The sequence below is a fragment of the Dipodomys merriami genome, unplaced genomic scaffold (assembly GCF_024711535.1).
Source record: "Dipodomys merriami isolate MVZ:Mamm:240054 unplaced genomic scaffold, mDipMer1.0.p SCAF_14, whole genome shotgun sequence".
Lineage (NCBI taxonomy): Eukaryota > Metazoa > Chordata > Mammalia > Rodentia > Heteromyidae > Dipodomys > Dipodomys merriami.
In genome coordinates this window covers 18,950,537-18,978,472 of record NW_027202715.1, presented here as the reverse complement: position 1 = coordinate 18,978,472, position 27,936 = coordinate 18,950,537, and the positions used below count along the sequence as shown (strand labels likewise).

The window sequence follows — 27,936 nt, the reverse complement described above, 5'->3', positions numbered from 1 at the left end:
GCATTGCTGGCTGAGAGAATCAAGGCAAATCTTTGCAACTCAGAGCCCAATTTCTCCTTCTTTGATATAAAATAAATAAATAGTCACATCTCTCCAGAGCTGTTGAACAAACCAGACACACTCATTCATTCCATAATTATTTCCAGGGTACCCACATCTATCCTTGCCCAACAATGGATGGAAAGCTGGATGGAGGCCCAGTCTGGGAAGAGCTTACATTCTAGTATTATGGGGAAAAAGGCAGTAAACAGAGATGTGAACACAGAGAGAAAATGTCTAGCAAGGAAACAAAACAGCATCCTAGGACAGCAGGTGATAATGGAGGTGGAGAGGAAGCATTTTCCACAGAAAGCAGCATTTAGCTAAGGCAAGAAAAAAAAAGGAGCAAGATACATAAAGATCTGGGCAAAGGAGGGCTCAGGCAGGAATAACAGGCAGCACAAAAGCCTAATAGGACACCTGCTAGGACTCAGTAATTACCTCCCCTCTTCCTCTCACCTTCCCAGTGTGTCCTCCTCCGCAGGGCGGTGCACAGAGATAGCACATAACGAGTAAATGTTTGCCAAGAAGAATTTGACAAAGTAAGTAATCTTAGGGATAAATAAGAACATGACAAAAAAAATATACATTTTAGAAACTATTCAGACAAGGCAAGGCTGACAACAATTAGAAGGATCTTAAATTCATCCTCATCTTTGACGATAATGACCTTTTGCTACACCTAGCTCCAGGAACTGACTGTAATTTCCTGAACTTAGTGATCAAGAGCTCACCCCAAGTGGGCAGTTGCCACATTTGCAGCTCAGATTTCGCTACGGGCTGCACTGGAGAATGCCTGACTTTGCTGGGTCCCTCCAATCTGTACCTCTGTCACAAGCAGCCTAATCAGTCTTAGCCACTTTGGTATTTCTGAAAGGATTTAGTTTCAATAAACACCTCAGCCTGGTTAATTTGCTTACCCTAAAGCTAACAGCTACATGCTTGAGCCATCTTTTAAAGTTTCCAAATTATCTATTTGGTTATTTCTCTGAGGTAGGGCATTTCTATTCTTCTGCAAACATACTTTTTGAAGCTGCAGAATTACCCATGCAGTTGCAAAGATATTTTCCCCTTTTAAAAAATATTACTCCAGCCGGGCGCTGGTGGCTCACGCCTGTAATCCTAGCTACTCAGGAGGCTGAGATCTGAGGATCGCGGTTCAAAGCCAGCCCGGGCAGGAGAGACCGTGAGACTCCTATCTCCAATAAACCACCAGAAAACCGGAAGTGGCGCTGTAGCTCAAGTGGTAGAGCGCTCGCCTTGAGCTGAAGAGCTGAGGGACAGCGCCCAGGCCCAGAGTTCAAGCCCCACGACCGACAAAAAAAAAAAAAAAAATTACTCCAGGGCTGGGAAGGTGGCTCAGTGGTAGAGCGCTTGCCTTGCATGCCTGAGGCCCTGGGTTCGATTCCTCAGCACCACATAAGCAAAAAGAAAAAAGCCGGAAGTGGTGCTGTGGCTCAAGTGGTAGAGCGCTAGCCTTGAGCTGAAGAGCTGAGGGACAGCGCCTAGGCCTAGAGTTCAGGCCCCACGACTGGACCCCCCCCCAAAAAAAAAAAAATATATATATATATATATATATATATATATATATATATATATATTGCTCCAAGCCAGGTGTTGATGGTTCATGTCTATAATCCTAGCTACTCAGGGGGCTGAGATCTGAGGATCACAGTTCAAAGTCAGTCCAAGGAAAGACTATGAGACTCTTATCTCCAATTAACCAACAAAAAGCCAGAAATGGAGCTATGGCTTGTAAGAACCCTTCACAACCATCCCAGGGGACCATGTGGAGGCAAGCAGGCACAGAAGAAAGATTATTATAAGGTTTATTAAAGGGGCCATATCTTCTGTGAGAGGAAACGCATGGTGTGCCCCATCCAAGTGGCAGGTAGTTCTGGGGCCCATAGTGAGGTAGATGCATGCAGAAGTAGGTCTGGGTGGAGAGAGGGAGTAGCCAGCTGTATGGCAGGAACTCTAGGACAGGAAGGAGCTCAGGTCTGGGTGGAGCTGTGGACCAGAGGTGGGGATAATGTTAACATGGCTAAGTGGTATGGCACTAGGCTTGAGCGAGAAAGATAAGGGATAGCACCAAGGCCCTGAGCTCAGTATTGACACAAACAAGTAAATACTGCTCCAGTATACCAGGGTCAGGCAGGGCTCTTCTGCAGAAATCTCCAATTCCAGCTATCTTGAAGCATGTTGTACGGGGACCCCCAACTTATCCTAATCCCATTATCCACCACCAAGGGCCCAGGCTTCCCCAGATAACCAGGTGCTCACTTGGCCCTCTGCCCTCTTCATGTGTCTCTGCCCACCAGCTTTACCTCCTGAAGATGCCACTTGGCATCTTACACCTATCAAGTTATCATCCTAAACCTGGCTAGGTCACGTCATTCTCTTGATCAAAAGCCATCTGAGATTCCTGTCACCAAGCCAGATCAGGGATAGCAGTGACAGCTCACACACTCATTTAACTTAACTAAATTAAGAGGCTACCCATGTGTCTTTAATAGGAAATTATTTCCTTACAGCACGAGTTTGCTGTGCACAAAACAGCACCTCCTAACCATCCAAACAACAGTCTCTGCAAGGTTAAGCATGTGGGCTCTGCCCTTGTGTGCTTTGTACAAATCCCCTCCCAACCCTTTCTTATCAGTATGGCCCTATGGGGGAGTTTGCTTTGCCCTTCTGTGTCTCAGTTTCCACCCTATAATATGGGTTAACTACAGTTACCTCTAAGAGCTAATGATGGTTAATTAACTCAGGAAATGTGTAGTACATGAAGCAATAAGGCACTTGAGGGATTGTATGCTCTTTCCTTCACAGGTCATTTTGATTCTGTGTGTGTGGAAAAAAAATTTTTTTTTGGTCAGTTATGCAGCTTGCACTTGGGGCCTGGGCACTGTCCTTGAGCTTTTTCACTCAAGGCAAGCACTCTACCACTTTGAGCCATGGCACCACCTCTAGTTTTCTGGTGGTTAACTGAAGACAAGAGTTTCACAGACTTTCCTGCCCTGGCTGATTTTGAACCACAATCCTCAGATCTCAGCCTCTTAAATAGCTAGGATTACAGGCGTGAGCCACCAGCGCCCAGCTTCTGTGTGAGATTTGGGGGGGGGGCGGTCGGTCCCTGCACTCTTCAGCTCAAGGCAAGCACTCTACCGCTTGAGCCACAGTCACAGTGCCACTTCTGGTTTTCTAGTGGTTTATTGGAGATAAGAGTCTCATGGACTTTTCTGCCTGGGCTGGCTTTGAACCATGATCCTCAGATCTCAGCCTCCTGAGTAGCTAGGATTACAGGCGTGAGCCACCAGCACCCGGCCTGTGAGATCTTTACCCATATTCTCTCTTTCAACTCTAACTCCTGTGTGAAGTAGAGTCAACCTCTGCTTTACCTTTGGCTTAACTCCTGCTATCCTGTCCTTCCCCATAGGAGCTACTCCTTCCCACCTGCAGGATGCCAGACCTTTACCCTCACAGATCCCTTCACCTAGGATCCTCTTTCCCCCATGCCCACATCCTACACCTGGTTCACTTAAAGGCTCAGCTGAATTGCCACCTCTTCTAGGCAAAGCCCCCAGCGTGATGCTTCACCAGCATCCTGTGTGTTCAGCACCAGAGAATGCAAGCAGATGAACCCCTTCCGGCTGCCTGTCAAGTCTGTGAGTATGGTGTATAGTCACAGGACTTCCCATCAGCCAGGCCAGCTAGGAACCTGCCTCTAGGGCTGCGTTTCCCCTACAGATCACTGCTCCATCTGAATTTCAGTGTCCTTGCTGTGGAGAGATACGCTCAACCCCCTCTATGGGGCTTCCCTGGTGACAACTCAGAACCATCTCCACAGCAGAAGGTCCAGAAGGGGGAAGAAAGAAGATTGGGTGGTTCATACGGGATGAGGAGATTCGCTCAATCATCACTGTGACTGGTATTCTGAGTCCTCCCCTGGGGGAGCACGGTGGAGAACAGGGCACATAAGACATGAGTTGGCTGGGTTTGGGGTCAGCCCCTGTTCCTCCATGACCTCTACTCTTATCCTTTCTCCCTCTGGAAGTCTGAGATCCACAGAGGAGCTGGACTGGAGTGGGTAGGGATTTCGGCCATTGAGACTTTAAAGCTCTAGAAGGGTCCAGGGAAGCCCAAGGAGGAGACCTGGGCCATATCTGCATGGCTTTGGGTGTGGTGTCTCCCTCCACTGCTACGAGTGGAACAAGTCCTAGGACCCCAACCAACCAATCTCAGCCCTAGCCATTTCAGAGGGAGCCAGCTTGACCCCAACAAGGCATCACAACTGCTCCTCTGGTTCCACAAGACACTGTCCTGTAGGAGGAAGGGACTGGGAGACCAGAGGACAGGGCAGGGGAGGCCTGGCTTCTCTCAATCTACCCTTCTATGCCTCCTGGTCTCTGGCCCAAAAATTACTGTTGCTTTTCAATGAGACACGTACACGTTTTAAATATCCTCCCAAGTGGGAATGACAGGGGAAATCTGTTCTTCCTCCATCCCAGAAACTGCTTCCAATCCCCATCACTGAGCTGCTCCTGTTCCCTCCACCCTCCTATGCCTTATGCTGTGGTGTCCAGAGAGGCCCCCACAGAGCTCCACAAACAACCTGGGCACAAAAAGGCAATGCTAGCCCAGTCACAATGGGCAGCATTTGCCAGAACCCCACCTGCTCTCTCCTCACCTCCCAGCAGGCACTGTCTGCCAATGTCTAGACAGGACTCACTGTACCTCCCTTTCTAAGCATTTGCTGCTCTCAAAAGTAGCTCAGAAGCAGCCAGAACCCTGCAGATACCCAGGGAAGCTGACACTAACCATACACCTCTAAGACAAGCAGGCAATCAAGCCCAGATCCTGTATTTCTGCTGGCTGCTGCACAGAACCAATTTGCCTTCAGCGAAGCTGCCTTGCTCCTTGAACTCTAGTGATTTTTTTCCCCCTCAAGTTGGTTATTTGCATCTGAGTAATCACCTCACACCCCCACTGGGGGCTCAGCTACACTTCCTTTCTCTGTGCTCGCATTCATCTTACCAGGCACAGCCCCTGACCCCTGCACAAATGTTTACTGACCGCCTCTGCAGCCATGGCCAGCCCACGCTCTCCCACTCCAAGGGCCAAAGAGAATGTGCATGTATCCAAAGGTGTAGGGAACAGCCCTATGTGAGCAGAAAGGAGACTAAGCCACAGAGATGTTTCCCAGCAAGGCTGTGGCTGAGCTGAGACTCAAGTCCACACCCATGGGCATCTGTGACAGGGCGCTTCCTGTCACCACACAGCCCTCTCCTGACATGGGTATGAAGAGCCACAAGGGCTCCAGGATGCACAGAGCAAGGCCTGGGTAGCCTTGAATGTCCATAAATAGCAGTGTAGGTCAACTCACTGGCGTATGTGCACTCGATGAGAAACTACACAACCATGAAAAGGTCAAACTGTGGTATAACCAACCACTGGAAGAGTCTTAGAAGCATAAAGCTGAACAGCTGAATGTGATGGTACACACCTGTAATCCCAGTCAAATCAGAAGGCAGAGATAGGAGAACAAGGTTCAAGGCCAGCCTGGGCAAAAGCTAGTGAAGACTAGGGTACAGCTCAAGTGGTAGAATACTTGCCTAGCAAACATAAGGCCTTGAGTTCAAACTCCATTAACACCAAAAGAGAAAGAGAAAGAAAGAAAAAGAGAAAAAAGAAAGAAAGGAAAGAAAGAGAAAGAGAAAGAATAAAACCAAACCAAGCAAAGCTATATTGTTTAAAGGTACACATACAGAAAGTACTAAAGAGAAGCACCAACTAGAGACAAATATATCCCAACAGTGAGAGCTAGCTCTGGGGTGGGAGGGGCTTCTAGGGATTCTGATCATGGACTCTGAGAAGACCTGGAGAGTAGTTACATGTTCATTTGCTTTATAACTACACAAATTCTGTGTGTACATGTATATAATGATTGAGCTTGGGTACCAGTGGTTCAGTTACCTGTAATCCTAGCTATTCAGGAGGCTCAGATCTGAGGATCACAGTTCAAAGCTACCCTGAGCAGGAAAGTCCATAAATTAAACACCAAAAAGCTGGAAATGGAGCTGTGTCTCAAGTGATGGAACACTAGCCTTGAGCAAAAAAAAAAAAAAATGTTCTAGGATGGTGCCTGATGCTCTGAGTTCAAGAGCAGTGTGTGTGTGCGCGCACTCACACACACACACACACTCACACACACACAAATTGCAGGACTCAAGTTGCAGATTTTCTATTTATGTGATGGGAGTTCTCTCTAAAGAATAAACACCTAGCCACATGCAGGTTCATGCCTGGAATCCTAGCTACTCAGGAAGCTGAGATCTGAGGTTCAAATCCATTGCAGGCACGAAAGTCTGTGATATTCTTTTTTTTTTTTTTTTTGGTCAGTCGTGAGGCTTGAACTCTGGGCCTGGGCGCTTTCCCTCAGCTCTTCAGCTCAAGGCCAGTGCTCTACCACTTGAGCTACAGCGCCACTTTGTGATATTCTTATCTCCAATTAACCAGGAAACCAAAGTGACACTGTGGCTCAAAATGGAAGAGTGCTAATTGAGCTCAGGGACAGTGCCCAAGCTCTGGGTTCAAGCCCTACAATGGACCAAAAAAAAAAAAAAAAAAAAAAAAAGAATGAATACTTAGGCTGAGCCTTAAAATATGGGAAGGGTGGTGGCTCACACTTGTAAACCTAACATATTTAGGAGTAGAGATCAGGAAGACTGAGGTTCAAAGTCAGCCCTGGCAAAACATTGCTTGAGACCTCCCAAAACACAAATAAATCATGGAGGAAGAGAAGGGGAGAGGAAGGAGGGAAGAAGAGAGGGAAGGAGAGGTCTTCGGTCATCCATAGTTTTGTGGGATAAACTTGAGTTCTACCCTTAGAGCAAGCAGCCACCAGTGAGGATTTAACAGAGACAATGGCGGAAGGTCAGGGATGCTTCTTGCACTTGACAGATAAGAACTGGATCAATGACAGGCAGTTGAAGTAAATCCTCAACTCTAGCTTCCTCATTTCTGACCAGTGTCCTGACTACAAACCTGAGCTCCCCTCTTCCTTTCAGCTCACAAAATCCACTCTCCTGAAAGTCTGCCCTGCAGAACTAACTGACAGGCACCAACATGGCACACACCTCTTGGAGCTCTGCCCCAGGAGACATTTGGCAGTGTTTAGAAACAAATCTGATAGTCACCATTGCAAGACAGGGGTACTTACTCTGGTGAAGGAGATTAATAATGTTGTATCTTCTATCTCCCCCGGCAATCTGGGTACTCCCTGAGCACCTGGTCTTTGGGGTTGGGTACATACAAGTGGCTGCTCAGTGTATATTGAAAAAGAGTATCCACCCAGACTTGGGATCTGGCGCCTCTCCGCACCCACCCGCAGGAACAGCCCAGTCCTGGGTGGTGGCAACGGTGACAAACGACTCCAGACTCGCGGCAGGGCCCTGGCATCTCTGCACCAACCTGCATAAGTGGCCCAGCCCAGTCTGGGGCTGCAGCAGCAGCCAAGGTGAACGACCCTAGACTCGCGGCTCGGCACCTCTCTACCCCAGTCCATGGAAGCAGCGTAGCCCATCCCGTGGCAGCGGCGACCGCAGCAGTGACATCAAACGACCCCAGATTCGCACAGCCCTGCGCCTCCCTGCACCGGCCTGCAGAAGTGGTCCAGCCCAGGGCAGCAGCGTTGAGAAACCCCAGACCTGTGGCAGCTGACCTGGACAGCATAAACAGTGGCAAAGGCTATGAAGCACAGACCCAGACAGCACCACCACCCAGCATAGCCCACAATCATCTCAACGAACTCGGAATGCAGCGGTAACCAGCAAACTACAGCACACAAAAACAGCGATCTGCAACAGCACTGCTGGACAGCTCCTAATCAGGATAAATGTACCTCACAGGGAACATCCCTCCTTCATCTAACACCTCCCCCCCCCCCATGGGAGACCGGCACTGGTGATAACCTCCCAGAACTTGACTTGGACCTACCACCTGGTCTACAGGTCCTAAGGAAGCTGGGAGCTGTGCAAGTGCACCAGCAACCAGCGGGCACACTCAGCCCACTAGGCTTGATCAAGAGCATCCCTGGGAGAGAACACAAGCAGTTTAGGCTGCTGGTCCTTGACTAAAAACAGGAACTGCCTAGAATATCTAGTAGGCAGTTGAAGGAACCTGACCTGCATCCCAGGCAGGAACTCTAGCCATCTTAACTGCCTGCCCCTGACTGGTCAGGATCTGAGTGCACACCCCAGCAGAGGGCGGAGTGTGTTTGCCAACCACAAACTAACAGGAGTAAGCCCTACCTGAGTCAGAGCAGAGCAGCTGGAAAGCTGCCCCTCCCACAACAGAACCTCTAACCAGGTTCTCTCAACCAGCCCAGCACTGAGAGCAAGCTACATCAATTGCCACATCCAGAACCAAGCAAAGATAGCCACCTAGTGACTAAAACAATCAGAGCCTGGAATTGGTCTCCAACAATCCTGAAACCACATGCAAAAATCACAAGATTCATCAACAGCCAAGATAGTAAACCAGACTCAAAGGCCAGCAACCACACAGGGGAGAATGCTGGTGGAAGCAAAAAAGAAATGGAAGACAAGCGCTACATCCAAGAGATGATAGAGGCAACGACTCAAGAAATAGATCAGATATTTAAAGAACAAAGGAACAAGCTATCAAAAGAGACCCAGGCATTCAAATAAGAAATGCACTCAAAAATAGATGTAGTACACACCTCGCTAAAAGATTAGATTAATACTCTATGGAACAACATAGAAATTATAAATGGTTCAATTTCCTCCATGCAAACCACAACAGAAGCCACAGTTAATAGAGTGAATGAAATGGAAAATAGAATATCTGAAAATAGAATATCTGATACTGAAAAAAGTTAGAAATGGAAAAAAAAACACTCAAAATATGCCAAAGGGAAGTCCAAGAACAAGCCGACTGTGCCAAGAAATTTAACCTTAATATAATTGGGGTGGACAAAGGGGAAGAATACCAGAATAAAGGAATACAACACGTATTCAATAAGATCATCACCAAAAATTTCCCCAGTATTAAAAGAGAAAATCTTACCTACATAACAGAGGCCTACAGAACATCTAACAAGCAAGATCCCAGGAAGAACACTGCTAGGCACATTATAGTAAAAATGTTAGCTCTTAACAATAAAGAAACAATCTTGTGCACAGCAAAAGCAAAGAAGGAGCTATACTACAATGGGAAAAAATTAGAACCACTGCAGATCTCTCCACACAGACACTGAATGCAAGGAAAGCTTGGGAAAGCCCTGAGAACCAATAACTGCCAGCCCAGACTGTTATATCCAGCAAAGCTAGCATTCACATTTGAGAAACTAAAATTTTTAATAGTAAAGAAAAATAAAATGAATTCATGAACAATAAGCCAGCATTACGAAGAATATTAAGAGAGATATTACAATCCAAAGAAAGCAATCAAGAACAAGGATCCATACCAGTTAGATATCATTAGGAGACCAACTTAGTAAACATAGGAGGAAAGGAAAGAAAAACTTAGGAAAGTAGGAAAATGACAGAAAACACAATATACCCCTCCATAATAATTGTAAATATTAATGGACTCAATTCACCAATCAAAAGAAAAAGAACTGCAGATTGAATCAGAAAATAAAATCCATCAATTTGCTATCTTCAAAAGACCCACCTCACAACCAAAGATAAAAGCAAACTCTGAGTGAAAGGATGGAGGAAGATCTACCATGTAAATGCCCCCCACCAAGAAGTCAGGAGTTGCCATTCTGATATCTGATCAAATAAACTGTACATTAAAATAATTATGAAAAGACAAAGAAGGTCACTACATATTAATACAGGGAACAATCTAAGAAGAGGATATCACCATTGTCAATCTATATGCCCCAAACATTGGTGCACCCACATATGTTAAGCAAATACTCTCAGATTTACAGGAAAAGATGGATCCAAATACAATAATACTAGGAGACTTTAATACTCCACTCTCACCAAAGGACAGGTCTACCAACCAAAGAATTGGCAAAGACGTCTCTGAATTAAATGACACCATATCTCAAGCAACAACAACCCAGTACACATTCTTCTCAGCAGCCCAGGAAACTTTCTAAAATACATCGTGGGGGGGGAGGGGGGTATGATTGGGTGGGGGGGAGGGGGGAGGCTGGGAAGGGAGATGAAGGGTAAACAAAGGAGGAGGCTGCAATGCTTGGTAAGAAATGTATGCATTATCCTGACAATGTAATTGTAACCCCTCTGTACAGTATGTTCTCAAATAAAATAAAATAAAATTAAAAAAAATACATCGTAGCTTAGCTCATACAAGGAATTTAAGCAAATACAAGAGGATTGACATAATCCTCTGTATTCTATCTGACCAGAGTAGAATCAAACTAGTTCTTAATAACAAGGCATACAGTAGAAAAAACTCAAACATGGAAATTAAACAGCACACTGCTGAGCAACACATGAGTCACAGAAGAAATTAAAGAGTTCCTACAATTCAATGAAAATGAAAATATATCACAAAGAAACCTATGGGACACAGTGAAGCAGTCCTGAGGGGCAAATTTATTGCCCTCAATGCACACATCAAGAAAACAGAGACAAAGACACTAGGAAATGGAAAGACTTTCCATGCTGTTGGAGAGGCAGACTTAATATAATGAAAACGGCAATACTGACAAAATTAATATACAAATTCAATGCAATTCCTATTAAAATCCCAATAACGTACATTTCTGAAATACAGAAAACAGTCCAAAAATTCATATGGAACAACAAAAGACCTAGAATAGCCAAAACAATTCTAGGCAAAAAAGACAACATAGGAGGAATCTCAATGCCGGACTTCAAACTCTACTATAGACCCATAATAACAAAGACAGCATGGTACTGGCACAAAAACAGACCCAAAGACCAATGGAATAGAATAGAAGATCAAGAAATAAAAGCACACACCTACAGTCTGCTGATATTTGACAAAGGGGCCAAAGACATACAGTGAAAGAAACACAGCCTCTTCAACTACTGGGAAAACTGGACGGCCACATGCAGAAAAATGAAAGTGGACCCCAGCCTTATCACCATGCACCAACATCAACTCAAAATGGATTAAAGACCTTAACATCAAACCTGAAACTCTGAAACTATTGCAGGACAGAGCAGGAGAGACACTTGAACTAATAGGCATAGGCAGGAACTTCTTGAACAGCATCCCAGTGTCACAACAAATTGGAGAGAGACTGGACAAATGGGAATGCCTTAAAATAAAAAGTTTCTGCACAGCTAAAGCTATAGCAACCAAGCTAAAAAGACAACCAACTAATTGGGAAAAAATATTTACCAGCAATATATCAGACAAAGCGGTTAATATCCAGTATATACAGGGAACTCAAGAAACTAATCCCTCCTAAACCTAACAAAACAATTACTAAATGGGCAAGGGAACTAAAGAGAGACTTCTCAGAAGGAGAGATAGAAATGGCAAAGAAACACATGAGGAAATGTTCACCATCCCTGGTTGTGAAGGAAATACAAATAAAGACAACCCTGAGATACCACCTTACCCCAGTCAGAATGGCCCACATCCTAAAGTCAGCCAACGACAAATGCTGGAGGGGATGCAAAGAAAGAGGAACCCTATTACACTGCTGGTGGGAATGTACACTTATACAACCACTTTGGAAAGCAGTCTGAAGGGTCCTCAGAAAGCTAAATATTGACCTTCCTTATGACCCAGTCATACCACTTCTAGGCATCTATCCTGAACAACAGGAACCAGTATACAAGGACACATGCACCTCCATGTTTATTGCAGCACTGTTTACAATAGCCAGGATAAGGAAACAACCTTGATGTCCCACCACAGATGAATGGTTCCAAAAATTGTGGTATCTATATACAATGGAATATTATGCAGCCATTAGATAGAACAAAATAATGGCATATGCAGGGAAATGGATGGAGCTAGAAGAAATCATATTGAGCGAGGTAAGCCAAGAGCAGAGACAAACAGCACCTGGTCTCCCTGATAAGTGAATGTTAAATCCAAAATGTAAGGTGATATGACAAAATTAGCAGACTTAAGAAACAAAGGACTTCCACTCATCTGGTCGAATCACTACTAAATAACCCCATGCTGCTGATCACATATATGGTATATATGTGCACACCAAGAGGGAAACCAGAACTAGAGGGAATCAGGAAAAACATACAACAGTGGGACCCATCAGATGCACTGACATTGACCAAAATGAACTAAACAACTCAATGGCAGTGATGGGAAGGAGGAAACAAATGGGAAAGAGGGAACAGCTTATGCTATGCAAAACAAAGGAATGTACATATCATCCAATGTGGAAGAAATAACTGTATTGCAAAGCTCATAGAACTCATAAATGTTATAGACCATGATAGAGAATTTGCTCCATGAAAGTTAGAATGTGTTTGTGACTTTAACTAAGCATCACTATCCCACAATACTGTGAAATTTGGGAAATTATGTAACCACTTAATCACAATAAAAAAAATTGAAAAAAGAAAGAAAGAAAGAAAGAAAACAGAGACAGACCAAGTAAACAATCTCATGATGCAACTAAAAGTGCTAGAGAAACAAGAAAAAGTTGAACCTGAAGTTGCTAGATGGAGTATGATAATCAAATTAAGAGCTGAAATTAACAAGATAGAGACTAAGAAAACTATAAATAAAATTAATAAAACAAAAGGCTAGCTTTTTTAAAAAAATCAATAAAATTGATGGACCATTGGCAAGATTAACTAAAAAAAGAAGAGAGGAGCCCAAATCAATAAGATCAGAGATGCCACAGGAAAAATTACAACAAACATCCAAGATACAAACAATTATAAAGAAATATTTTTTTTAAAAAAAGAAATATTTCCAGACTATACTCACAAGGGAAGGAAAACCTAGCAGAAATGGATGAATTTCTAGAGAAATACAAATTGCCCAAACTGAACCAAGAAGAAATAAATCAATTCACTATGCCAATAACCTACAATGAGCTAGAGGATGCAATCAGAAGCATTCCAACAAGGAAAAGCCCAGGACCAGATGGATTCACTTCGGAATTCTAAGACCTTTAAACAGGTACTAATACCCATATTCCTCAAGCTCTTCAGAGAAATAGAAGCAGAGGGAGTAATCCCAAACTCATTCTATGAAACCATTATCACACTTATTCCCAAACCAGGCAAAGATCCAACCAAAAAAGAGAACTACAGACCAATCTCTTTGATGAACACAGATGCAAAGCTCCTCAATAAAATTCTAGCCAACAGAATCCAGAAACATATTTTTAAAAATCATACATTATGACCAAGTAGGCTTCATCCCAGAGATGCAGGGATAGTTTAACATATGTAAATCAATAACTGTAATCCATCACATCAACAGATCCAAGGTCAAGAACCACATGATTATCTCCGTTGATGAGGAAAAGGTTTTTGATAAAATACAGCACCCATTCATGTTAAAATAGGAATATAAGGAATATTCCTTACAACAATAAAAGCCATATACGACAGACCAATAGCCAATATTATACTTAATGGGGAAAAACTACAACGAATTCCCCTAAAAATAGGAACAGGGCAAGGATGCCCACTCTCTCTACTTTTCAATATAGTTCTGGAATCCTTAGCCAGAGCAATAAAGCAAGAAAAAGACATTAAAGGTATCCACATAGTGGAGGAAGAAGTTAAACTATCTCTTTTTGCAGATGACATAATTTTGTATCTTAATGATCCCAAAAGCTCCAGCCCCAAACTCTTAGAGCTTATAAACCACTTTGGCAAAGTAGCAGGATACAAAATTAACACACAAAAATCAGTCGCCTTTCTGTACACCAATAATGTACAAGCAGAAAGGGAAATCAAGGAAACAACCTCATTCACAATAACCTCAAAAAAAATTAAAGTATCTAGGAATTAACCTAACCAAAGATGTGAAGAGTCTATTTCATGAAAACTATAAAAGCCTTAAAAAAGGAATCATAGAGGATACCAGGAAATGGAAAGACCTCCCATGTTCCTAGACAGGCAGAATTAATATAGTGAAAATGGCCATACTGCCAAAATTGATATACACATTTAATGCAATTCCCATTAAAACCCCAATGATGAAATCAACTTGAAGTTCAATAAAGCTTTTTCAAAACTCCTTCAAAAGCTCTTGCTCAGATTTATTGCTCAGAGATGGATCTCTACCACTTAAGCCATGATTCTAGTCTGGCATCTTGCTAGTTCATTTGAAATGAAGTTTCACAGACTTTTCTGCTCAAGTTAGCTTCAAACCTCAATTGTCTGATCCTAATCACCCAAGTAGGTAGAAATATAGGCATGAGCCACAGGGCCCAGCTTAATTACAATATTTGTTGTTCCCTTAATTGGTCAATGAAGTTCTTAGGTCAGCACAAAGTTCATAGAAAGTTAGTCTTTCCTTTTATTTTTCTTTTCTTTCAAAAGGCAAGTAGATGAAGTAGTATTCTGTTTTTAAAATGAATTCCATTCACTCATTTATGCTTTATAGTAAGCTGCCTATTTTGTCCTATTAAATATTTTATTAGAAAAAAAATAAAACCCCAATGATGTACTTTACTGAAATAGAGAAAACAGTCCAAAATTTCATATGGAACAACAAAAGACCTAGAATAGCCAAAGCAATTCTGGGCAAAAGAAAGAATGCAGGAGGGATCACGATACTGGATTTAAAGCTCTACTATAGAGCCATAATAACAAAGGCAGCTTGGTACTGGCACAAAAAGAGACCCAAAGACCAATGGAACAGACTAGAGGACCCAGAAATAAAGCTGCATATGTACAGTCAGTTGATATTTGACAAAGGAGGTAAAGACATACAGTGGAATAATCATAACCTCTTCAAATATTGGTGCTGGGGAAACTGGGTGGCCACATGCAGAAAAATGAAAGTGGACCCTAGCCTATCACCATGCACTAACATCAACTCAAAATGGATTAAAGACCTTAACATCAAACCTGAAACTCTGAAACTACTGCAGGACAGAGTAGAAGAGACACTTGAACTTATAGGCACAGGCAGGAACTTCTTGAACAGCATCCCAGTGTCACAACAAATTGGAGAGAGACTGGACAAATGGGATGCCTTAAAATAAAAAGTTTCTGCACAGCTAAAGCTATAGCAACCAAGCTAAAAAGACAACCAACTAATTGGGAAAAAATATGTACCAGCAAAATATCAGACAAAGCGGTTAATATCCAGTATATACAGGGAACTCAAGAAACTAATCCCTCCTAAACCTAACAAAACAATTACTAAATGGGCAAGGGAACTAAAGAGAGACTTCTCAGAAGGAGAAATAGAAATGGCAAAGAAACACATGAGGAAATGGGAATGTATACCAATACAACCACTTTGGAAAGCAGTCTGAAGGGTCCTCAGAAAGCTAAATATAGATCTCCCCTATGACCCAGCCATACCACTCCTAGGCATCTACCCTGAACAACAGGAACCAGTATACAAAGACACATGCAGCTCCATGTTTATTGCAGCACTGTTCACAATAGCCAAGATTTGGAAACAACCCAGATGCCCCACTACTGATGAGTGGATCCAAAAACTGTAGTGCCTACATACAATGGAATATTATGCATTAACATTTGTCCATTAGAAAGGACAAAATAATGGCATTTTCAGGGAAATGGATGGAACTATAGCAAATTCTTTTGAGTGAGGTAAGCCAAGAACAAAGAGACAAATGGCACATGGTCACCCTGATATGTGGATGCTAAACCCAAAATCCAAGAAGATATGACTAAGTAAACAGGACTGGAGAAACAAAGGACAGCCACTCATTTTGTTGTATCGTTACTAAATGACTCCATGTTCTTGACCATATATATGGTAGATATACGCACACAATGGAGGGAAGCCGGAAGGAGGAAACAGAATAAGTGGGAAATGGAACAACATACAACAAAGGAGCCCATCAGCTGCACTGGACATAGAAGGAAAAGAACTAAGCAACCCAAAGACAGCGATGGGAAGGGAGAAATGAGAGGGAAAGAGGGAACGGCTTACACTAAGCAAAAGGAAAGAAATGTGAACATCACCTGATGTGGAAGAAATCATTTGTATTGTAAAAGCTCATAGAATTCGCAAACTTTATAGACCATGAGAATGACAATTTGCCTTGCGAAGGGTAAAATGTGTTTGTGATTTTAACTCTCAATATTCCACAATATTGTGAAATATGTGAAATTTATGTAATCACCTAATTTCCATTTTTAAAATAAAGTGAGAGAAGGGATGGGTTAGGAGCGATGGGGTCAATGTTATCAGATACCTTGTATTCATATTCTGTTTTGTAGAATGGGGACTTCTTTGTACAAGTACTTAAAGATAATAATAATAATGATAATAAAAATGTTAAAATGCTTTTTTTTAAAGCATCCAGTGGTAGTTTCTGATTTGGGGGTTCTATAGTAAATACTTCCTGAGCACTTTTACTCAAAAAAAAAAAAAAAAAAAAAAAGTACTATCAGAGCCCTGCAGTGGCTGGGAAGGAGTAGGAACAAAGTGGATCTCAGGTTCCCAACACCACTAGACCAATGACAGAACGCCATCTGCTGGTAAATATGGGAGAAAAGCACTTGGCCAGTACGATGGGAAGGGGCCTGGTCTCACAGCCCTGGTCTCCCTGCTGGGTTATTTCAGTTTCCAGCTAGCTGCTTAGTCCTGGTCTTTCCCGCCTCCCCCACCCCCACCTAGTGGTATGCCACATCCCAGTATTGCAGCCCATTTCTATCTGTTACCTCTGTACCCATGCAGAGGTCTGCCCAGCCCTCTGTAAGCACCAGGGGAAAGAATTTATTTACAAAATGTTCTCAAAATTTGAGGCAGATCACCAGTCCCCTTCTGAGAGTTTGTAGATTCATGTTGTTTACCCACTACTTACATGATTCTGACAAGAAGAAATCTCTGTGCCCTTGAGTCAGGTACCTAGACAATACCCAAATTACCATTTATAAAGGAAAAATGAAGCTGAATGTCAATGGCTTATGCTTGTAATCCTAGCTCCTCAAGAGGCTGAGATTCAAAGGATTATAGTTCAAAGTCAAGGAGGCAGAAAAGCCCTTGAGATTCCATCTCCAATTAAGCAGCAAAAAGCCAATTTGGAGATAGCCACAAGCAAGCAAGCTCAAGTTCAAGTCCCAGTATCAGAAAAAAAATTATTTTTACTTTATTGTTGTTTTAGAGGTGATATACAGCATGATTACCTTTACATACTTCAGGTAATAAGTACATTTTCTTCCACTTTGAATAGTACCATCTGTTCATTTATTCTCTCCCATTCTCTCCCTCCCATCTCTGCCCACAAGTTGCCCGGTTCACTTTCATCAATGTCCAGAAGAAAAAAAAATTAATTAAACTTCAAATTAACAATATCTCTTCCTCAAAAGATGCTGTGAAGAGAATGAAAGACAAGGCAAAGGCTGGAAACCATAGTACAAAACACACGCCAGATAAAGAACCTTGGAATATATAAAGAGCCTTCAAAAGTTAATGAGAAAAAAGTATACATAGACATTTTATCAAAGACAAATGGATGAAGCCTAGAAGGATCAACTCATACCTATATTCCCCAGCTACCCAAGAGGATTGTTGTATTTCTATAAATACAGTTATCCATGAGGAACCGGTTCCAGGGTGACCCCTCCATCCCAAAGAACAAAATCCAGGCACACAGCAGTCTGTGTGTTTCTGCCTTGGAATGGAACAGGGCACAGTAGTCTAACCCCACAGACCATTATAGAGAAGGGCAAGATCAGACTAAGACCCTGGGTTGGGGGTGGGGTGGGTTTTAGGACCCAAGGGAGTCAGTCCAGACCAGCCTGAGATGGCACACAGAGGAAGTATTAACTTGAGGAGCCAGGAGGGGTCAGAAAGGAGGGTGAGATTTCAAGCCCCACGACCGACAAAAAAAAAAAAAAAAAAAAAGAAAGGAGGGCTCCTAAAAGTCTAGAAAACGACGCTGGTACTGGGAGTGGGGGGAGCTGGGACAGGAGTGGCTTCCATTCAAGCTGGGGGACTTCAGAGGGCCAGATGGAAAGGAGCCCACTTGCTGGGGGAGAAAGAAGCTGGAGTGGGAGGTTGGCGGGCTGGGATCCACAGTTCAGGTTACAGGTTCAGGAGATAGAAGCTGGACCCAGCTGCAGCTTGGGCTCTGAGGCACCCGGAAGGCTGGAGGAATGAGGGTGTGGAGATGAGAACAGCCATAATTAGCTATTTCCAGCCTGTTTCCAGGACTCCCACGCACCTGCATCCCACCGGTGTAAGACATAAGAGCTGCCTAATACACCAGCTATTCTCTTCTTCTCAAGTTTTGACAGTAATAAATTCATCACAACGCATTTCAAAAGTGCAGGTGATCATTTCTGAGTCCCTTTTGCATCTTGTTTTATTTTCTTCCATCTTCTCTTCTACATATACACATATGTTCTGCATAATCAGTACCTTACTGAATACACAGATTAGGACCTTGTGTTTCCCAATGCATGTAACATGAGAATGTTGTCGATCTTTATCCAGGAGTACAGTGAAATGTTTCTCACCACTGTTATGGGCTATATAAATGACACTGTATAACTGTGTGAGAACTTATTTAAACTACTTTCTGCTTTCTGATGCTGTATGTTTAGTTGTTTCACATTGTTTGCTTTTTTTGGTCGTTGTTGTTGGTCATGGGACTTGAACTCGGGGCCTAGATACTGCCCCTGAGCTTTGTCATTCAAGGCTAGTGCTCTACCACTTTGAGCTACAGTGTAACTTCCATTTTTCTGCTGGTTTACTGGAGATAAGTGTCTCATGGACTTTCCTGCCTGGGTTGACTTTGAATGGCGATCCTACTGCTTACTATTGTTATACGAGAATCATATTGATTACCTTCACTTATCTTTCAAGACCCAATTCAATTCCCACCTCCTCCAGGAAGCCTCCCAGGACTACCTCACCTGCTGTCTTACTATCTCACAGGGGGTAGGCTGGTCTCAAGCCCAGGGCTCACCTACCTCCCACACTTTGTAAACAGCAGGTACTGTGCTGACTATGTACAGCCCAGACTGGATCCCATGCCCACACAGGCTGAAGTCCAGACTCCCCAGCACAGCCTTCCAACTGTGTCCCTCCCAATGCCTGGGATGGTCGTCTCCTCCCCCAGGGGGCTTCCCCAACTCCCCAGGTCAGAATTCAGTTCTCTCTCTCTCTCTCCCAGGATCCTTCAGCCCCCACACAGCTGGATAAGATGACGCTGCACACATCCTCCCACCCCCTGACACTTTAAGTCAGAGAGGTCATGCAGAGACTTGCCAATCTGTTTTGCACTCTGCACTAGGAAGCAATGGGAAACAGCCAATGGAGACCTGTCTGTGACACCTGGCATGGTGTTTCCGTGCTGTGAGGGCTGAGGCCCCACTTCCAGCCATGGGGGATGAGGAAACATTAAAAACAATAGCTTCCAAGCTGGGCTTCCATGGCTAACACCTAGTTACTCAGGAGGCTGAGATTTGAGGATCACAATTTGAAGCCAACCTGGGCAGGAAAGTCTGTGGGACTTTTATCTTCACTTAACTACCCAAAAAAGCCAGAAGTGGAGCGGAAGCTGAAATGGTAGAGTGCTAGCCTTAAGCCAAAGAAGCTCAGGGACAATACCCAGACCCTGAGTTCAAGCCCCCAAGAGAAGAACACACACACACACACACACTGCCATTTTCTGAGCTCACAGAATGCCAAGCACATGACAGATATCATTTTATCATCCAGATGAGGGAGACACAACATCCTTATTCATAGATGAAGAAATTGATGCTTAATAGGTGAGCCTCAGCAATCTGACAGGGTACCAGATTGACAACTCAGGCCCCTAGCACATAAAGGCTGGCTTGTTGGACGCAATATTAGTGATGGAGAACTTTGAACATGGGTAGCATATTAGTGATGAGTGCAAATATCCAGACATTTTAATGGGGGCCCAGAACCAACAGCTCACCAGGGGTAAGACTTGCTCAGAGACTCAGCTCCAAATTCTACAGAGAACAAGTTAGATCTCTGGTAGAAGAGACACTGTATATACTTTGGCTCAGTTCAACAACCTACCCTGCCATGTGCTAACAGTTCCTAACTAGCCTTAGTGAGGACTAGAAGGGTACAGCATGGGAGCAGCAAAAGACCACAGGGTCCATACCCTCTAGAAAGGCTCTACAGAGAAAGGAAGGGTGAATGGGGTAAGGCTGGGGACTTCCTGGAAGAGGCAGTGTCCATCCTAAAGATTGAATATCCCTCCATATCCTGGGCCACCACCCCTTGACCCAAGTCTTTATTCTAGACACATTTGATGAGTCACAGCTCAGAAAAATACTCTACCTTTCTAGTCTGGGTCCTTGCTCAGCAGTAACCACCACAGAAATGCTCCTCTGTCAGCTGCAGAGATGCAGACACACAGCCCCAGGAAGTTTACTCACCTATAAACTTCTACTCTATAGCTGAAGCCTGCCTGTCTGTAACAATAGGTGATCATCCAAGACAGTACTCTGCTCTAGTCCCCTGGGTGCCCAAACATGCCTGTAACTCCACAGTGGTGGAGCATACGCTCCAGTGGGATGGACAGACAGACATGGACACACACACATACACACAACACACACACACACACCACCACCACCACCACCACACTCATGCCCACCAAACATACACAGGTAATTTGCACTGTATCCTCAGCTGTCCTTCGTCATGAACATCTGCTGATGCTGGAGGCAGTGGTACACACCTGTAATCCTAGAGCTACTCTAGAGGCTGAGAGGTGATGATTGCTATCTGAAGCCAGCCCACGCACTCAAGTGAGACTCTTATCTCTAATTAACTACCAAAAAGCTGGAAGTGGAGCCGTGGCTCAAGTTGTACAAGTTCAGCCTTGAGAGCAAAAGCTAATGAAGAGAACCCTGGAGATCCCGAGTTTAAGCCCTAGCACAGGCATAAAGTACAATCAAATAAAAGTAAAATTTGCCTAATTCAACTCAACAGGATGGTCTACTTAAATGCTTGGAGTGTGGGAGTAACTCACAAGCTAAAATGCTACAATCAATGCAAAACAAAAGACACAACTCAAGTGAAATATGGAATGCAAGGAGGCCTCCCGAAAGGGCTAAACCCCCCAACACTCACTTATCTGTTGCCCCTCCCTCTTGTCCTCATCTGAAGAAAGAATAGCCATGCCTGTCATCAGTCACCATAGAAGGGCTGTGACAATCCAATAAGGTGACACAACACAGGTTACAGTGACAATCCAATAAGGTGACAACACAGGGGCCTGGAATTTGTGCATGGGGCAACCAGCTGGTGCCACCCTGCTATTTCAGTCAGTCCAAGGGCAAGTACCCAGGATCCATCACTCAGACCCCATAGTAAGAACTATGTCTTCCATGGGAACCCAGACCACACACAACTGCCACAAGCACAGCCCATGTCCCATCAAACCCTTGCCCTCATGGTCAGGGCACACCTCACCTGGGCCCCTTCATCTCTTCCCGAGTCACTTCTAAGCTGACTTCACAAACCATCCCAGGGCAGTGGAAAAACCAGGCCTCACTCACCCAGGGTGTCAGAGCCGCTCTCCACTGTTTCGTTGACCTTCCTTGCAACTCTGGCCACAGCCTCACCCATTTTCTTCAACATGCAGCCGTAGGTAGCCTGCTCCCAGCCCCCAGGCTGGTCTGCTTCTCACAAAGGGGCCTGTGTCTGGGGAAAATGCAGGGCCATGAAGCACTCTCCTGCCAGCTGGAACCCCACCCTCCTCAGCATCCTCTTCCCCAAGATCCAGGTAGCTAGAAAGCCCCAGGACAGGTCCAGGCCACCCACCTCTCTTGTGAGGCAGAGCCTAGGCCACAGTCAGAGTAGGCTTTGCAAAGGCTCATCGCGTATCAGGAGAAGACAGCTGGCCCCTCCTGCTTTTCTGGTAGGAAGTACACATGAGTATGACCTCACCAAACACAGGACTCAAGCCTGAACCTGTGGCCAGATAGGTGAGAACTCAGGTGTATGCTGATCTATGACTCAACAGGTAGGATGCTGGGAAGAAGGCGGGCCCAGCCAACTATAGAAGAAAGACACCTGCCCTCCACCCGCACTGTGCCCTATACTTGCACTTCCTCCAGCTCACCCCATTCCCATCTTCCAGGCTCCTCCTGCACAGCAGGAAGTGGGCACGCCAAGGCAAATGAAGCTCACAGTCTGCAGGTGGTTGGGCCCTCAGCATGAACTTCCTTCCCTTGGCCAGTCTGCAGGGAAGGTTACAGCACTAGCCTGTACACCTGATTATCAGCCTGATGCTGAGTTTATCTGCAAGCAGGGGGGAGGTGCTGGAAATGAGAAAAGGGAAATCTGATCACTAGGGGAGAAAGGCTACAGAAAACAGCCAGAAGTCAGTGGCTCACACCTATAATCCTCTTCCGGAGGCTGAGATCTGAGGATTGAGGTTTGAAGCCAGCCTGGATAGGGAACTCGGTAAGACTTATTTACAATTCACCAAAACTCAGAAGTAAAGCTATGGTTCAAGTAGTAGAATACCAGCTTTGAGTAAAAGAGCTAAGGGACAGTACCTAGGCACTGAGTGCAAGTCTCAGTACCAATACACACACACATACACACACACTATCATCTATCTATCTATCTATCTATCTATCTATCTATCTATCTATCTATCTATCTATCTATCTATCTATCTATCTATCTATCTATCTATTTATCTATCTATCTATCTATCTATCTATCTATCTATCTATCATGTTAAAGACATAGTCATCATAAAATTATAAGCACGAGGACATAAAAGACATAAAAATGTTCCCAACTTTCCATTTATTACAGAGTGGGAAACTAAGACAGAAGGAGTAGCTAAGTGACCAAGACAAGGTTAAAGTGACTGAGTAGCAAAACCCAGGCCAGGCCAGGCCAGGTCCATGTCCATCCTACCTGTAGCTCTCTATCTCCAATCCCAGCTCTAAAGGCAGCTTGAGGAGCTCTACCCAAGGCCAGAGGCAAGTCTGGGAGGGCACAGAGCAGGGGGTGGGAGCAATGCTCAGAGCTGACAGCAGATAGACACAATGCTCCTGGACTCAGCTGAACAAGCAGGACAGGTATGGCCAATCTACCTCTCCTCTCTATGTGTTTCTCCAAGGGGCTGACACATGGTGCACTGGTACAGGCCAAACGCCCAACTCTACTACTTAGTAACTGAGAAGCTTTGGTAGAGTTTCCCAACAATTGGGCCCAGTTTCTTCATCTGAGTAAGAAATGTGTCAATATTCAATTTCCTCAGTTAACACCACTGAGAAAATATATGGATCTGCCTAGATCAGAACCTAGGACACATATCCAACAAAGGCTACTTGAAGAAACAAAGCAGTATACATGAAGGTATGACACCAGCAGCGAATCCCCCAGTTTCTTACTCATATGAATCTCAGCAAACAACTCAGTGAAACTCATCCTTAAGGAATGAGTAGAATTCCTGCTTCTCCACCTCCAGGAAGTCTCCCCAGACTGCCCTAGCCTTCAAGATTCTCTCCTCCCTCTGAGTTTCAGTAGCACTTAATGACTTAGGACAAGTCATTTAGGTTGTTTATGAGCTTTAAAACCACACACACACACACACACACACACACACACACACACACACACACACACACGCACACACACACACACGCACACGCACGCACGCACGCATACACATACACAAACACACACATGCACACTCATACACACACCATCTCACCTGGCTATCTCTCTCCCAGGCCAGATAACAAAACATACAGGCTCAGGTTGTATAGGGCTCAGGATAAAGACTCCAGATAGAATAGAGAACAAACTTGGGATGACGTGGGGCTGGAGTGAGTTCCAAAAATCATCAACAAAATTACTACTTCACTCACTGTTCCTTTTACTCCCAAGGCAGAGTCAGTTTGTCAAAAATAACAAGAATTGCTGGGCACCAGTGGCTCATGTCTGTAATCCTAGGCACTCAGAAGAGGCTGAGATCTGAATATCATTGTTCAAAGCCAGTCTAGACAAACAAATACTGAGGTGATTCTTTTTTTTTTGGGGGGGGGCGTCAGTAGTGGGGCTTGAACTCTGGGCTTGGGCGCTGTCCCTGCGCTCTTCAGCTCAAGGCAAGCACTCTACCACTTGAGCCACAGCGCCACTTCCAGTTTTCTAGTGGTTTATTGGAAATAACAGTCTCATTTCCTGCTCAGGCTGGCTTTGAACCCTGAACTGAGGTGATTGTTATCTTTGGAGATTCTTATCTTTAACTGACCAGCCCAATACAGAACTGGAGGTGTGGCTCAAGTAGAGTAACAGCCCAGAGTGGAAAAAAATCTGTGATAGCCTGAGACCAGGACTTCAAACTGTAGTAACAACAGCAAAAATAAATAAAAGAAGGAGGAGGAGGAGAGCAAGAGGAGGAGGAAGAAGAAGAAGAAAATGAAGAGGAGGAGGAGGAGGAGGACTTTAGTATCAACCAGGAGCTCAAAAAGAAAGGCTAAGGGAAGTGGGATAAAGAAACTTATTTTTCCTTTAAGCTGTAGACCTGCCTGGAACTTTCTGCAAAAGCCCCTGGGCTAGGCTGCCCTGGGATGTGAGGGGCCCCAGTGTCTACAAACAATTTGAGTCAATCAGAAATCATCATATGTCAGCACTGTTTGAACAATCAGGATACAAGGGTGGCCTTGCTGGAACCACAACTGAAACACAGGCCCCCATGGCAGCTTCATAGGCCAAGTTCTAGCCTCCAAGAGACACAAGGGAGTTGGAGAGAATCCTAAAGGGGAGAAACAGGAGCCATGATCCAGTCTTGGTCTTCATCTATGGACCCTCCAGCTAGATGGCACTAGTCCCAGGTATTAGAAAGGAGGCTTTAGAGGGGCTGGGAAGGTGGCTCAGTGGTAGAGCCCTTGCTTTGCATGCTTGAGGCCCTGGGTTCGATTCCTCAGCACCACATAAACAAAAAGAAAAAATAAGCCGGAAGTGGCGCTGTGGCTCAAGTGGTAGAGCACTAGCCTTGAGCTGAAGAGCTGAGGGACAGCGCCCAGGCCCAGAGTTCAGGCCCCAAGACTGGACCCCAAAAAAAAGAAAGGAGGCCTTAGAAATGTTCCAGGGGGGACTGGGAAGGTGGCTCAGTGGTAGAGTGCTTGCCTTGCATGCATGAGGCCCTGGGTTCGATTCCTCAGCACCACATAAGAGCAAAAAGAAAAAAAGCCGGAAGTGGCACTGTGGCTCAAGTGGTAGAGCGCTAGCCTTGAGCTGAAGAGCTGAGGGACAGCACCCACGACCGGACCCCCCTAAAAAAAAAGGAAGAAAGAAAAAGAAATGTTCCAGGGGGCTGGTAAGGCTCAGTGGTAGAGTGCTTGCCTTGCATGTGAGGCCCTGGGTTTGATTCCTTAGCACCACATAAACAGAAAAGCTGGGAGTGACGCTGTGGTTCAAGTGGTAGAGCACTAGCCTTGAGCTGAAGAGCTGAGGGTCAGGGCCCAAGCCTAGAGTACTTCCCTGTTCCCCTGCAGACATGGCCCCAGGGGAAGGAACAAGGTCCAAGAGCTGGACACCTGCTTCCCATAGGCCTATCCTCTGACTGGAGCAACTAATCCAAGCAAAGTTTTGGAAAGTTGAGGTGTGTACAGCAGCCTCATTTGTAAAATGGAAATGCCACCTTCAACTGGACTGTCACTTCAAGAAAGGCCCAGCCAAAGCATTAAATGTACAGTACATACAGGAAGTTTGGATATAATAAACTGAAATACAGGAAAAAAAAAAAAAAGTTGCCCTAAGCCTGGCACTGGTGGCTCACACTTACAATCCTAGCTACTCAGGCTGAGATCTGAGGACCAAAGGTCCAAGTGAACCCCAGGCAAAAACTCTGTAAAACTCTTTATCTCCAACTAACCAGCAAAAGGCAGGATGTGGAGCTGTGGTTCAAGTGGTACAGAATCAGCCTTGAGCAAACTACCTCAAGGAACAGATCAAAAAGGACAGTGCTTAGTCCCTGAGATCAAGCCTCCTAACAGGTGCGTGGGTGCAGGAGAGCATGCACCCCCCTCCCATATTGCCCTGCTTTGTGGGAGGTGCCAATACTGTCCTCCCTGTGTGTGAGAGAGGAGAGAGGAGGCAGCATTTAAACCAACTAGCCCGGTGACTAGCCCCTTACAGGCAAGAACTCTACCTTATCTGCGGTCCCAAGAGCTCTGCAAAGGAGCCTCTGCGACACCACGTCCGCACCAGCTGCTCCTATATTTAGTTTCTGGTGTGGTCAATTGGGAACTTTAGAGCCTGGCAGCCGCTCTGGCCAGCAACCGGAGCCTCCCGAGCCATGCGCGCCAGCTGCCCCCACTGCCGGCTCTAGCCTGGCCGATCGATCATGCCAGGGTGAAGATGCGGGTGGGGGGAAGGAGAGGAGTGGAGGGCTTGCTCCCGACCCCAGTAGCCCCAAAGGCCCACTCGCGGCAGGACAGGGCTTGACCCACTTTCCCACCCCCAGGAAGAGAGACCGCTGGGGCGTGATCGGGACGCGACGGCGCCTGGTTTCTGCGCCATGGGGTTTGAGGAGCCCCACGTGAGCTCCCTTATAGGTTCCTCTGCACCCCTGGACTGCGTCTCCCCTGAACTGTAAGGGTGGCCAGGCCAGGATTCCCCGAGCACTGCACATCAGGTTCACCTCGATGCCTGCAGCGAGGGGCTCAATGTGGGACCCCCAGCTTGCCTGGCAGAAGCGGACGAGGCGGATAAAGCAAGCAGGTGGGGCCGTGGGTGGACGCGGAGGCCCGGGGACTGCTCTGCGGGGAGACGCGCTGCGGGACAGGGACTACAGACCCCCGCAACCCCCCGCTCCTCTCGAGCGGAAGCAAACCCCGAAAAGTGTCACTCTGGGGACGAAATACACAGCAGCATCTCCCGGCAAGGGCGCCTCCCTCGAGAAACGGAAGCCCACCCAGGAGCGCTTCCTCCGGGCATCCCGGTACCCACTGCTCCCCTCCCCGGGCCATCGCGGTCCAGCCGCAGAGCGCAAGCCACACCGGAGACGCCACGGCCCCCTTCCCGCCACAGCTGGTGACGTGGGGGGGGGGAGGGGACGCTGCAAATACCCGGACACTGATCACCCTCTCCCCCCCCAACACACACCCTGCAACGCTTGGCCTCGGACTATGTTTACTTTGCGGGGCTCGAAGCGTGTGGCCCGATCCCGGGAGGCTTTGGGCTCCACTTACAGCAGCAATGCCTCCCAGCGCCCCGCGCAGCGCAGTCACGCTCCCGCGGTCACCGGCGACGCCCCTAGCAAGTTCGGAGCTCCGCGGGGAGGAGCGTGCGAGGCCGCAGGGCCTGTGCGCACGACCTCTCGACCAATCGCTGCTTCAGGATGGACTCGGGGGAGGAGCTAGCCCAGGTCCCGAACCGCGCGCACCAATCAGCGCGCGGGTCCTTACGCGCGCTCCCGAACGCAGGGAGGGACCGCTTTGTGTTCTGTTGTGAGTGCGCTTGCCGGGCGGGCGTGCAACCTCGGGTGTGCCTTGTACCCCAACATCCAGAGGACTGAGGTGCCGCCAAGGTTGGTTTTTCTCGAGTATTGGAGCAGAATTAACTGGATCAGGGGTACTTTTGAGGAGAGAGGAAGAGAGAGGAGAGAGACAGAGAGACAGAGAGAGAGGATGGAGCATTGGAAAACTTCATGTGGTGTCTTCGAGCGCCCATTCAGGTTCTGGCTGTATTGTTAATTCAGCTTTGGAAAGCCCAATGTTCTTTCCCGTCCGTTATCGGGAGTTAAAAGTGTTT

At 45.7% G+C, this 27,936-nt stretch overlaps 1 protein-coding gene across 6 annotated transcripts in view; it reads right to left on the bottom strand.

Moving 5' to 3' along the window:
• Positions 1 to 27,453, bottom strand: part of Lrrc20 (leucine rich repeat containing 20) — a 72,909-nt gene extending 45,456 nt beyond the window's left edge. For 2 of the 6 annotated variants that reach the window (XM_070020919.1, XM_070020923.1), the window contains exons 1-2: positions 27,375 to 27,453; positions 21,711 to 21,855 (exon numbers count right to left, since the gene is read on the bottom strand). In XM_070020919.1, coding sequence (XP_069877020.1) covers positions 21,711 to 21,792 — 82 coding nt within the window. In that variant the 5' untranslated portion in view covers positions 21,793 to 21,855; positions 27,375 to 27,453. Of the gene's footprint in view, positions 1 to 21,710; positions 21,856 to 21,975; positions 21,994 to 26,332; positions 26,505 to 27,288; positions 27,307 to 27,374 lie in introns of those variants that run through there. The other 4 variants (XM_070020921.1, XM_070020920.1, XM_070020922.1 and 1 more) reach the window with 4 other exon arrangements.
• Between the last annotated feature and the right edge of the window lie 483 nt (positions 27,454 to 27,936).